This window comes from Anomaloglossus baeobatrachus, chromosome 2, assembly GCF_048569485.1.
Source record: "Anomaloglossus baeobatrachus isolate aAnoBae1 chromosome 2, aAnoBae1.hap1, whole genome shotgun sequence".
Taxonomy (NCBI): Eukaryota; Metazoa; Chordata; class Amphibia; order Anura; family Aromobatidae; genus Anomaloglossus; species Anomaloglossus baeobatrachus.
This window is the reverse complement of record NC_134354.1, coordinates 750,888,204-750,900,459: the sequence shown is the minus strand read 5'-3', so window position 1 is coordinate 750,900,459 and position 12,256 is coordinate 750,888,204. Positions and strand designations below refer to the sequence as shown.

The window sequence follows — 12,256 nt, the reverse complement described above, 5'->3', positions numbered from 1 at the left end:
ATAGATGGATAGATGGATAGACAGATAATGGATAGATAGATAGATAGATAGATAGAAAGATGGATAGATAGATAGATAGATGGATAGACAGATAGATAATGAATAGATAGATTGATACATAATGGATAGATAGATGTGTTGCGGATAGGGGCCGTACTTCTGCAAGGGGGTGCTCGGATCCGGGCTCGTTACTGCGGCTCGAGTGGTAGCCGGACCCGGGCTCGTACAGCCGTCTGTCCTCACAACCGTAGGAAAGGGGGGTATTTACAGGGGATTGGTTTGTCGGTGACGCTACCCGTGGGTTGCGGTGAGAGTTAGTAGCACCGCCGCTGCCTGGTGATGGGACGCCCGGGGCTGATGGAGCGGGGCAGCAGGATGGAATCCCCTCCACGGGTAGGGGTCCCGGGGGCCCAGGTGAACGAGAGTGGTGGCTGTGGAGGTTGTGGACAGGGTCATGCAGGGCTGGGCCGGGGATGGGTGTTGTGCTCACAGTTCCAAAGAATTATACAGAGTCCTGTGGTAAACCAAATTGCTGGTGACCAGTTGCCTCCGGCGGGTGTATTCGGGTCCCACACCCGGGTGTAGCAAACAGGGGTACCTTCCTCCTGCACTCAGTGTTTGTGTCTTCAATGGGACGACTTCGCTTGAAACAGGGAAGTCCACTTCCGGTACTTTGTATGTTGGGAGCTGTGGCCCGCGAAATATGACCCTTGGGATCTTTGTGGGTTCTGGCAGACACCCTATCCCCCGCGTTGGGCTTCCGTTTCGCTCTCTGGGCTTACTGTGGAACAAGGCCTGAAACCTTGTCCCCAGCTGGTCAATTGACAAGGGGGTTGAAACCTTTCTTGCCCTAGGGTCCAGGCACCCCGTCTGTGCACAGCCTCCAGACCGGATTTCCGCTGTCGGCACCGGCGGGCTACAACCCTGCCCCAGTCCACTTAAGGTTTCCCGCTACCAGATCTCCGTCACCTGTGGTCCTACTTGCAGTCTCCCGCCTAGTCCGGTAGTCCAGGGGCCCCAACCCCTGACTCCCCTGTCACTTCAACTCAAACTCCGACTGTTCTCTCTCTCAACTGTTCTCTCTTGTTCCCTCCCAGGACACCTCAAGACCCCTAGGTGGGCGCTCCCATCCGCCTGGTCCCGCCCACTGGTGTGTCCATATTGTCATGGGGGGTGACTAGGCCTTACTGGCTGGTGTTGTGCACCTGGGTGTGGGTTTTGTGTTGGAATCCCAAAGAGGATGGAGCTTGGTACCAGAGTGATTTGTACAACCCCTGTGACTACCTGATTTTGGGCATCACAGATGGGTAGACAGATAGATAGATGGATAGATGAAAAGACAAACAGATAGATAGATAGATAGATAGATAGATAGATAGATAGATAATGGATAGATAGATTGATAGATAGATAGAAAGATGGATAGATGAATAGGTAGATATATAGATAGATAATGGATAGATAATGGATAGATAGATAGAAAGATGGATAGATAGATAATGGATAGATAGATAGATAGATAGAAAGATGAATAGATAGATTGATAGCTAGATGGATAGATAATCAATAGATAGAGTCCCAGTGAGGACACACTGCAGTTCTCGCGAGCGGTAATGTGTTCACATTACCGACTGTGAGAAATGACCTGTAGTTACCCCTGCAGCATTGCTCACTGAATGAGGCTGCATTGAGTATGTGTCAGACGCGGCTGCAGCAGTCTGCAAGCGTCGTGGGACCTCAGTGGATTACGCCGGAGCTGTGTGTTTGGGGGGGTAATAAAGTGGTGAAAGAGGGGGCTTTTTTCTTATTTTATTTAAAATAAAGGATTTTTCGGTGTGTGTGTTTATTCACTTTACTTACGGGTTAATCATGGAAGCTGTCTCATAGACGCTGCCATGACTAAGCTAGGACTTAGTGGCAGCGATGCGCTGCCATTAACTCATTATTACCTCGATTGCCACTGCATCATGGCAATCTGGAAGAGTCGGTAACATGCCGGGACTGTCGTATAATGGATGCAACGTTCTCAGGGCAGCGGCGGGCTGATATTCTCGGCTGCGGGAGGGGGGGCATTAACCCTGACCCTCGCCCTCCCCAGCATGAGAATACCGGGCCACCGCTGTGTGTTTACCTTTGCTGGACGGTAAAAATACGGCGGAGGCCACGTTTTTATTTTCGTTTTTTTATTTTTGATATGTACGTTTGATTTCTGTGTATTCTATATGTCTGTGTCTGTGTGGTGTGAGTGTGATGTGTGTGTGTGCATTCTATATGTCTGTGTGTGATATGTGTGTGTGTGTATTCTATATGTCTGTGTGTGTCTGTGATGTGTGTGTTTACTCTCTGCTCAGCTTCCTCTTCCTGTCATAATGACATCACTTCCCTGCAAAACGCAGGCAGTGATGAACATTATGTCCCGAAAAACGCGAAGTAACGAGGGAATAACGCAGGAAAACGCAATGAAACGCACAGAATTTGCTACCTGCGTTATTCCCTGCGTAATTTCATGATTACATTACAGTCAATGGAGTGAATAACGCAGGTACCTGCAGAAAAGAAGTGACACGCTCATTCTTTTTCTCAAGAAAATCTGCAGAAAGAATTTTCTTGAGAAAAAAACGCAGTGTGCGCACAGCTAATTTTTCTTCCATAGGTTTTGCTGGGGAATCTCTGCAGAAAGGTCACAACCATTTTCTCAAGAAATTTCTGTGCAAAAACGCACAAAAAACACGGGTAAAAACGCAGTGTGCGCACAGGGCCTAAAACTGTCTGGAGATGTCTATGCTATACGTGGCCATTTAATGGTTGTCATATGAACTAGAGCCTGCTGAATTAGTGAAATGAGAAATAAGGAGCTCTTTAAAATTTTGGAGAAAAGGTAAGGGTGGACACATCTGTATAAGGAGACTCAGTTTCTATCTCTTCTCTAACCCCAGCGGTAGCCGAGACCCCTGGTTGGGAATCGCTGATCCTCAGAACTCATAGATCAAATATTTACAAAAGTAAATTCGACCAATATGGCTGAACTTCCAATTGTCACTTAAAGGGAACCTGTCATCAGAAATTTTGCACTAAACCTAAAAGATTCCCCCTCTGCAGCTCCTGGGCTGCATTCTAGCAATGTTCCTGTTGTTCTTGTGCCCCCTTTCTGACCAAAATAAAGACTTAATAAAGTGGTACCTTTTAGTATTCGATTCTTGATAATGGTACACGGGGGCGGGCTCTCTGGTGTCCATTACTCTGCCTCCTGTCGCTTTAGGCCGTCCCCCATCGCGCAATTTCAAAAAGGTGACGTGAGGTAAGCTGGCCAGCGCTTGCGCAGAACGGTGGAGGCGGCGGTGAAAGCGCGACCACGAGATTACGGGCGGGTACTTGCTGATGAAAGTCACCCATAATTATGAGGGGCCATAATCTCGCGCATGCGCCGTGCCACTCACGCGGGACTGCAATGTGCACAGTGTGACAGCTCGTGACGTGTTGCGCATGCGCGAGATTATGGGCGGCGCTGTGATTTTCATCAGCAAGTACCCGCCCATAATCTCGTGCCCGCGCTTTCACCGCCGCCTCCACCATTCTGCGCAGGCGCTGGCCAGCTTACCTCACGTCACCTCTTTGAAATTGCGCGATGGGGGACGGCCTAAAGCGACAGGAGGCAGACTAACGGACACCAGACAGCCCGCCCCCGTGTACCATTATCGAGATCTAGATGAAAACCCCATTAAGCAAGGATCAGCGGCACACGGGAGACTGGAGGACGAGCGGCTGCACTTTCATTTAGGTGGATACCATTTTCTATTTAAATGTCAGTTTTCTGGCAGACGTCTGACATGAAATCGGCCTCTATCCCTGAGCGTCTGCTTAGTGTTGCTTGCAGGATAGTTGTACTGACACACGATATAAACCTCCATCTCTCGTCAAATCTTCCTGCCAGAGCTTTTAATTAGGGTTTTGCGGAAAACTGCATCAAAGGAGGAGAACCTCAGCGTCTGACCATATAATATTGCATCATTGCTATCAATAATGTCCTATTATCTAGTCATTGGATCAGTTAGAGAAGATATTTCATGTTAAGACAACAGTTCTTCCTAATGCTTTTATTAGTGTCAGTAAAAAGACAGAATTGAATAGTATTCCCATCTATAGGAGATACCATAAATGTCTAAAAGATGGGGTCCGACCTCTAAGGGGTCCCGTGTATTGTGATTTCATTTGATGTATCAACGAGGTTCACAGCTGACACCATTATCTTTACAATCAGTGGAGAAGATATTGAAATTTACCATTGGAATTCCCTTATAAAAAGAAGAAAGGGAATCTATCAGCTGGTTTTTGCTATGTAATCTAAGAAGCATATATCACCAGGGCCGTATTTACCATTAGGCACCCGTGGTCCCGTGCCTGGGGCGGCAGGATGCAGGGGGGCGGCACCTTCTAGCAGTAAAAAAAAAAATTTTTTTTTTTACACATTCATTAAATCCGCTGTATTTTCGGAGGGGGGAGAGGCGCACCTTTATTTATTTGTATCCGCGTCAATTAAGACGCGAATGCAGACAAACTGCGGCGGCCGGGCACAGAGAGCTGATTGACCCCGGAACTGCCGGCGCCTGCACTTCCGGGGTCACAGGCGCACCAATCAGCTCCTTCCTTTGTGCTGCGTCCAATGCTGTGTGGATTTCACATGCAGAGCTCACAGCAGGACGCCACAGAGGACGCCGCGATGGAAGCCGGTGTCAGAAGAGGATACTCACGTGAGCCAGGAAGATGACGGCGGGCCCTGGAGCAGGTAAGTGCTCGCAGAGCTGAAGATTCATAAGGAGCGTGGGGGTGTCTCTAATGCAGACTGGAGATCTGCGTATGGGGTGTGAGGAGAGAGGCTGATACTGGGGGAGACTTGGGGGAAGAGAAGCTGATACTGGGGGAGGCTGGGAGGAGAGAGTCTGATGCTGGGGGAGGCTGATGTTGCGGAAGCCTGGGAGGGGGGAGGCTGACGCTGGGGGAGGCTGGGAGGACGGAGACTGATGCTGAGGGAGGCTGATGTTGGGGGAGGCTGGGAGGAGAGAGGCTGATGCTGGGGGAGGCTGATGCTGGGGGAGGATGATGCTGGGGGAGGCTGGGAGGGGGAGGCTGATGCTGGGGGAGGCTGGGAGGAGAGAGGCTGATGCTGGGGGAGGCTGGGAGAAGAGAGGCTGATGCTGGGGGAGGCTGGGAGGAGAGAGGCTGATGCTGGGGGAGGCTGATACTGGGAGAGGCTGGGAGGGGGGAGGCTGGGAGGGGGAAGGCTGATGCTGGGGGAGGCTGGGAGGGTGGAGGCTGATGCTGGGGGGGCTGATGCTGGGGGAGGCTGGGAGGAGTGAGGCTGATGCTGGGGGAGGCTGGGAGAAGAGAGGCTGATGCTGGGGGCAGAGAGGCTGATGCTGGGGGCAGAGAGGCTGATGCTGGGGGAAGCTGGGGGCGAGAGGCTGATGCTGGGGGAAGTTGGGGGAGAGAGGCTGATGCTGGGGGAAGCTGGGGGAGAGAGACTGATGCATTGTGAGGAGGGGGCAGCATGCATGGGACATTGTGAGGAGGGGGCAGCATGCATGGGACATTGTGAGGAGGGGGAAGCATGCATGGGACATTGTGAGGAGTGGGCAGCATGCATGGGACATTGTGAGGAGGGGGCAGCATGCATGGGACATTGTGAGGAGGGGGCAGTATGCATGGGACACTGTGAGGAGGGGGCAGCATGCATGGGACATTGTGAGGAGGGGGCAGCATGATGTGAGGTCAATGTGCAGATCATATTTCATAATTGAGGAAGGTGTGGTGGGTATAATTTATAAGGGAGGGCAGTGTGTAGTTTATTAGGGGCAGTGTGACAGTCACAGTATATAAGTGGGGACGGTGTGGTGGGAATATTTTATACTCATGCTATGTTTTGATGTGCCCGTGGTGATCTCCATTGGGGGGGGAGGGTTAGTGCCCTTCGTTTCTCATTGATACTTTTTCAAGTGTTTTACAGAGTAGATCTGCCTTAAACAGATGTCGTGTGCGAAAACTCAGTGTTACGTTGTCACTAAGGGGCGCGACCACTTAAAGTGCCTAGGGCAGCACGAAGGCAAAATACAGCCCTGTATATCACAACCCATACATAAAGGCAGCAAGCACAAAGAACAACTAAACACCAAAGAAAGAATGCAAGCCTATACCAATCACAATAAAAAATATTCATTTTATTCAATAAATTTAGGAAAGGTTCAAAAGATGGACAACGCATTTCTTGCAAAACGTGCGTCGAGTGCAGTGGGACCCGGCCCTTATGTGTGGCTCTCTGGACTGGTAACTGTATTCACAATGAGGCACTTGCCTCTTTTTGCATTGATTCTCTGTAGGTATTTTTTGACACACTAGTGCAGAAGGCACCCGTGACCCGTTCCACGGCCCAGGAGCTGGGGGTGGAGGGAAACCGTCGAAAGGAGGCACACAGAAGGAAACACCGGCCTCAACCTTCGAAGTATCCGGGATCAGCTGAAGCCCATCACAGCGTAGCCAGGCACTCCAACAGCAGCGTGTGTCCAATGAGTAAAAGAACTTGAACTGTACACTCTGTGTTGTCCCTTCACTGCCGGCGCTCGCAACCTCGCGTCCTTCCGCCATAGGCGACTACTACCATCATAATCCTCCCTGGGGCCAAGGTCTACCTGTGGAGAGCTGCAACATCCGAGCTGCGTCACCATCTGCCCCAGAAGAGAGACCTCCTGCAGCGGCGGCTAATAACTGGCCGCACACCACAGGTGGCGTCACAAACAACTACTACCATCATCCCCACCCCCAGCTTTATTGACACCGCCGGGGTCATGGAACAGGGAAAGGCCACCAAGGCCACCCAGGAGAAGAACCGCGGCCCGGTAACGAGTAGCTCCCGACCCTTTGGGCACGTCACATTTAAGTAAACTAATAAAAAATTTCCCCAGAAACTGTAAAAAAACCCAAACCCTTTAAAATATCTATTAGCTGAAATCCAGATGATATCATGATATTCACCTAAACCCCATCACAAGCTAGATTCCAGTTTCTTGCAGATTTTCTATGAGACGTCAAAGGCGATGACAGACATGATCTCGCCTCACAAGACGTATTTTTTACCCAAACTTACTCAGCGATTGGTATTCATAGCACAGTCTGTAATAGCAAGCCAGGGCCGGCTGCATGACTCTATCTGTTTTCTCATTACGAGAAAGGAGACGTAGAAAATATTGCTGTTATTTAAAAATTCTATTCAATTTATCCATCGCTGGTGTTACAAAGAAGCTAATCAGGAGCGCAGCTCATAAATATCAGGGGGAAATACACTGCTTGTTAGTTGGGTTTTTCCTCATTAATGTTCTGCCTTCGAATCTGACCTTCCATGTTACTGCATAAATATATAGCGCATCAATGAATGTCGGAACTCAAGATTCTCAGCAGAACATGGCCAAAAGCATCACACTGGTTGCACTGTCTTCTATTCTCTCCATAGTCCATCCTTGTGCCATCTACCCTCCTTCTTCCATTGCTCTATCCTGTAATCCTAATTTCTAATGCCCATCTGCCTATTGTTGGAGCTGTCAATCTTGAACAGGGCTAGCCTCCCATAAATTTGTGCTACTGAACTAGATAGGCTGTCCTTTACTCCATATTGGCATTATTGAGAAGCCTGAATGACGCGGTCACCAGTTGGTTTTTCTAGTGTCACTGCATACTGGGAACACCTCACAGGACCTGCCATTTTGGAGTTATCTAGTCATTTTTATTTCATTCTTTTCACAATCTTTCATGCCCCCTCACACTCACTGGACTAAAGCCTGCTTTACACGTTACGATTAAGCATACGATATCGTATGCGATTGTAACCGCCCCCATCGTATGTGCGGCATGTTCAATTTGTTGAACGTGTCGTACAAACGATTATTTGCTGTCACACGTACTTACCCTTCCATACGACCTCGATGTGGGCGGCGAACATACACTTCCTGGAGTGGGAGGGACGTTCGGCGTCACAGCGACGTCACGCGGCAGCCGGCCAATAGAAGCGGAGGGGCGGAGATTAGCGGGACGTAAACATCCCGCCCATCACCTTCCTTCCGCACTGCCTGTGGAAGCCGCGGGACGCAGGTAAGCTGCTGTTCATCGTTCTCGGGGTGTCACACACTGCGATGTGTGCTACCTCGGGAACATTGAACAACCTCACGTTCAATTTTTAGGAATTGAACGACATGCGTGCGATGAACGTTTTAACGTTCAATCGCAATCGTACGGAGGTTTCACACGCTACAATATAACTTACGATGCCGGATGTGCGTCACTTACGACATGACCCCGCCGACACATCGTAAGATATATTGTAGCGTGTAAAGCCCGCTTTACATCGGCTGCAGGTTAGAACTAGTATAGGCAGTGATCATGTCCCCATAATGTTTAAGCCACATCCCTGACTGGAAATGATGTGTTTTATACTAAGTATATCCTAGTTGTTGTTGGTTATTAAAATGTATATAACATGTACTGCTGCTAGCGAGCTGTAGGTCCCCAAAGTAGCAGAGTCTGAACCGTGTAGTTTGTAGCTGCCAGTGCCATCTAGCGGTCAGGCAGGAGCAGCGGTAGGTTAGATAAGATAGGGATGAACCAAGTAGGGGAGGAGTGTCAGATGGCTGAGGGGTGGTTTAGCAAGACTGGCCTTGTGGGATACCAGTTCTAGATAGGGTTCGAGTGGCGACAGTGTCAGGGCCAGTATACAGAGGGGGGAGCCAGCACTGCCTATGAATGGCATGCAACAAATAAAAAGTGTAAATTTCACAAATTCATTCCTACTGTACTATAATCTCCACAGGCTTTGTAATTAAGTACCATTTACTTGGGCCTGTTCCGCCTTTATTCATGGACCTTGGTCTGGCACTGTGAGGGTTAGTTCTGACATTGTCCTGGTGTGTGTAGCGTTTGCTGCACATGCTGGGACCTGGGCTGCCTTTATTCGCGGCTGCCTCTCCTTGCAAACATAGAAGCGGTTTCTTAAATGTTACAGGTAAATGTGTTGCTTTAATATGGTTCTACTTTTAATGAATTTTTGAGGCCGCATGGCACAATATAAATATTAAATATACAGTAGGACCCCCCCTATTGATATTTGCCGTGACGTGGCAGGGGTGGCTCAAAAGGTTGATCAACTTTTTGCTAAAAATCTTATTTTTGCATTGTAGTACAGTTGGAATTATTTGTGAATTTACATTTTTATTTTTCGCACGCCACTTTTCAAGCAGTGCTGGCTCCTTCCCTTATAGTGTAAGGGACAGTCAGAGAACCCAGAGGTAACCTTGTGAGGTCTGGAACCTACGGCTAACCCTGTCAGGCTCAGGGAAGTCGTATGAATAGACAGTTCAGAAGCGAACAACGGTGTGAGGAAGAAAGGGAATGGCGACATAGGCCATAAGCTTGAGGATAAAAGATCCAAGATAGCGGGGTAGGTCGAGAGAGTAATAATAATAAAATAGGTGACTCTGAGAAGTGAGGGCATGTCTGTAATAGCATTGTGAAGAATAAATTGTACAACTTTGGTTTGCCAAGAGACCTCTAGTGTCGCGTGTTTTACTACTTCGTCTACGACGGGGAGCGGCACCAGGGCGATGGACACTGACCTAAAAAAAAACAGTAAATGTTGTACCCCCACCCAAATTCATACATGCACATGGGGGCTCCTTGGCAAATGAGCGCAGAGCCCGTATAGCCCAGCGTCCGTGCTTTCCTTCAGTGAACCACAGGGGAACAGGAGAATCATCCGGTGGGCCCCTATGCTGGAGTGAGTTACTTATCCCCCCAATATAAGCAGTATGTGGCCCCATTACATTATTCACTATGTACAGAAAAAGCAACATCTCATTCACTCAACCAACTACTCAGTGCATTATTACACATAGAAGTACAGATAAATGTGTGAATGAGGTGATCTTAACAGTGGGCCCCCAGAGTCAGTGTTACTGGTGGGCCCTTGGCAGCTGAGTCTGACACGATCGTCTGTACCTGATGATATCGTCAGATTCGGATGACATTGTAATATATATTCAGTTATCCGACAGATGATGTTGGGGAAATAAGAATATTGCATATCCGATTTTGGACTGCTGATCCTTTTATACTCGAGACATAGGCCTCCACCAGAGGCATTTGGCAGCAACTATCTCAGAGAGAACATAGAGTGAGTACTCCTGTGTGTGGAAGAGTCAGGTGAGATACCTGCTGGCTTTCCGATTGACTGAGCTACTGTATCTAAAGTGTATGGGGGTTTTACATGTGCCCGTTTTGATGTCTTTCAACACATCATCTCCAAGAATCGATTTCTCACTTGCTGCCTATTACATTCCACCACATGACAGATGCTATTGTCACAAGATAATGAATATTGTTCACTTCACCTATCAGTAGTATTAAAGTGATTGTCAACCACTAGGACAAACCCTACTGATTCCACATGTTTCCCCCAGGTAAATATATAAAGTCTATACTCACCTCCCGTAGTGATGCCGTTCCAGTGGTGTCCGGGCTCATGTGTTGTTGTGACATCACACGAGCACCGAGTCCAATCAGCACTGGCTTCCTTCTACCCGCCTTTGTACCAAATGAGCAATCAACAGGAAGTGAGCACAGCAGAAGCGCTCACTTCCTCTTGATTAACTCGTTTGGTCCCAAGCCGGGGAGAAGGAAGCCAGTGCTAATTGGGTGGGGTGCTCGTGTGACGTCACAACCCCAAGTAGAATTTTAATTGATATAATTTTCAAAGCTGTTTTCAATCGTGTATTTACTCTTTCAGGTCATTCAACACTGTAAAGCCCATATTTAGGAAAATAACACACTGAAAGGACTTGAATATTGGAATTATAAATAATAAAGACCCGGTCACTTGGACTTTTTTTTAACTCTTACAATTCATGGGAAGAAATTCTAAAAATAATTGATTCATTGGGCATAGAGGAACCGTTAAAAAACTTTTTACCTATTACCCAGGAAATAATGAGCAATTCCATCCAGGAGAAGCAAGACGTTTTCATCCTAAAGATCTGCTTTGCATTATCTGTGATGCTTTCGTTAGGAAGGATCTTGGTGCCTTCAAATCTGTCGGCTGCATTCAACACCAGCAGGCCAAGGAAAATAGTAAATGAGGCCGCGTGAGCTACAAATTTCATGAAAGGTCCTCGCATTATCTTACCGAGCTGTAAAAGAGGAAATATCACATAAACCAGAGAAACTAATACACAATTAACACTCATACATTATGCATAGGGCATCAAGTCCATGAATATTATTATCAAGGCAACCCACTCCTACTTTGATTCAAAATATCAAGACGATAATTCTAAAGATTTCTTGGCAAATTAAAGCAAGTGAGCGCACATCTCTGCATCATGAGAAGGCAGTTGAATTCCCTAGGATTACATGTTAAAGGGGTTGTCCAGCCACAGCATATTGTTGACATATGCAAAGAATGGGTCATCATTTGGTGGGTGTCCAACACCCGGCAATCCCACCAGTCAGACGTCATCTGTCCCGATGTCCGCCAGATGTATACACTTTGAACAGAACTGCTAAAAACAATTCCATTCATGTGTAGCAGCTGCTGCCGGGTCCTGCAGAACAAATCCTATTCTTATGTCATATAGAAAACATGTAAATAACAGATGATTAATTGGGGTGATGTGTGTCGAACCCCCATCAATCTTACAGGGGTTTAATGTATACATGTCACAACGAGGTTTTTGCAAGCATCGCCAACTGTCAGGATCTGTGCAGACTACAAATTCTGGCACTCTGCCTTCTAACTTCTTTGACGTCTGTGATCAGCGCAGACAGACTTGGGCGTCAACCCACAGATTTGTGGTTCATAGGCAGGCTAGCAAGAGTTAATCTCTCCTGGGTTGCTTGTTAATTTCCTTTGGTCACATGCTGTGGTCTTCGCTCCCCTCCTATATATGCTGGCTTGACACTTCCATTAGTGCCAGCTATAGCTTCTCTATACTGGTCAGCAGAGATGGTTTGATCCAAACTTACTGATGGTTGTTGTACTTTATTGCTGTTATGGTTTTAACACTTGTTGTCCTTTGTTGCTGCCTTACTTCCCTTGCTTTTCCCCATAGTTTCTTACTGTTTGTTTCTGTGAGTTTGTGGTGATTTTCTTTTTTTCCTGCTTGTCTTTATCTGTGTTGCCATCACACTCCTGCCCCTTCCATCCCTGGGGGGTAAGAAAAGACTA

The 12,256-nt window shown here is 47.8% G+C and overlaps 1 protein-coding gene across 2 annotated transcripts in view; it reads right to left on the bottom strand.

Moving 5' to 3' along the window:
* TRPC6 (transient receptor potential cation channel subfamily C member 6) overlaps nucleotides 1–12,256 on the bottom strand; it is a 301,145-nt gene that overhangs the window by 127,376 nt on the left and 161,513 nt on the right. For both annotated transcript variants that reach the window (XM_075337476.1, XM_075337477.1), the window contains exon 5: nucleotides 11,003–11,219. In XM_075337476.1, the coding sequence (XP_075193591.1) occupies nucleotides 11,003–11,219 (217 nt within the window). The remainder of the gene's footprint in view (nucleotides 1–11,002; nucleotides 11,220–12,256) is intronic.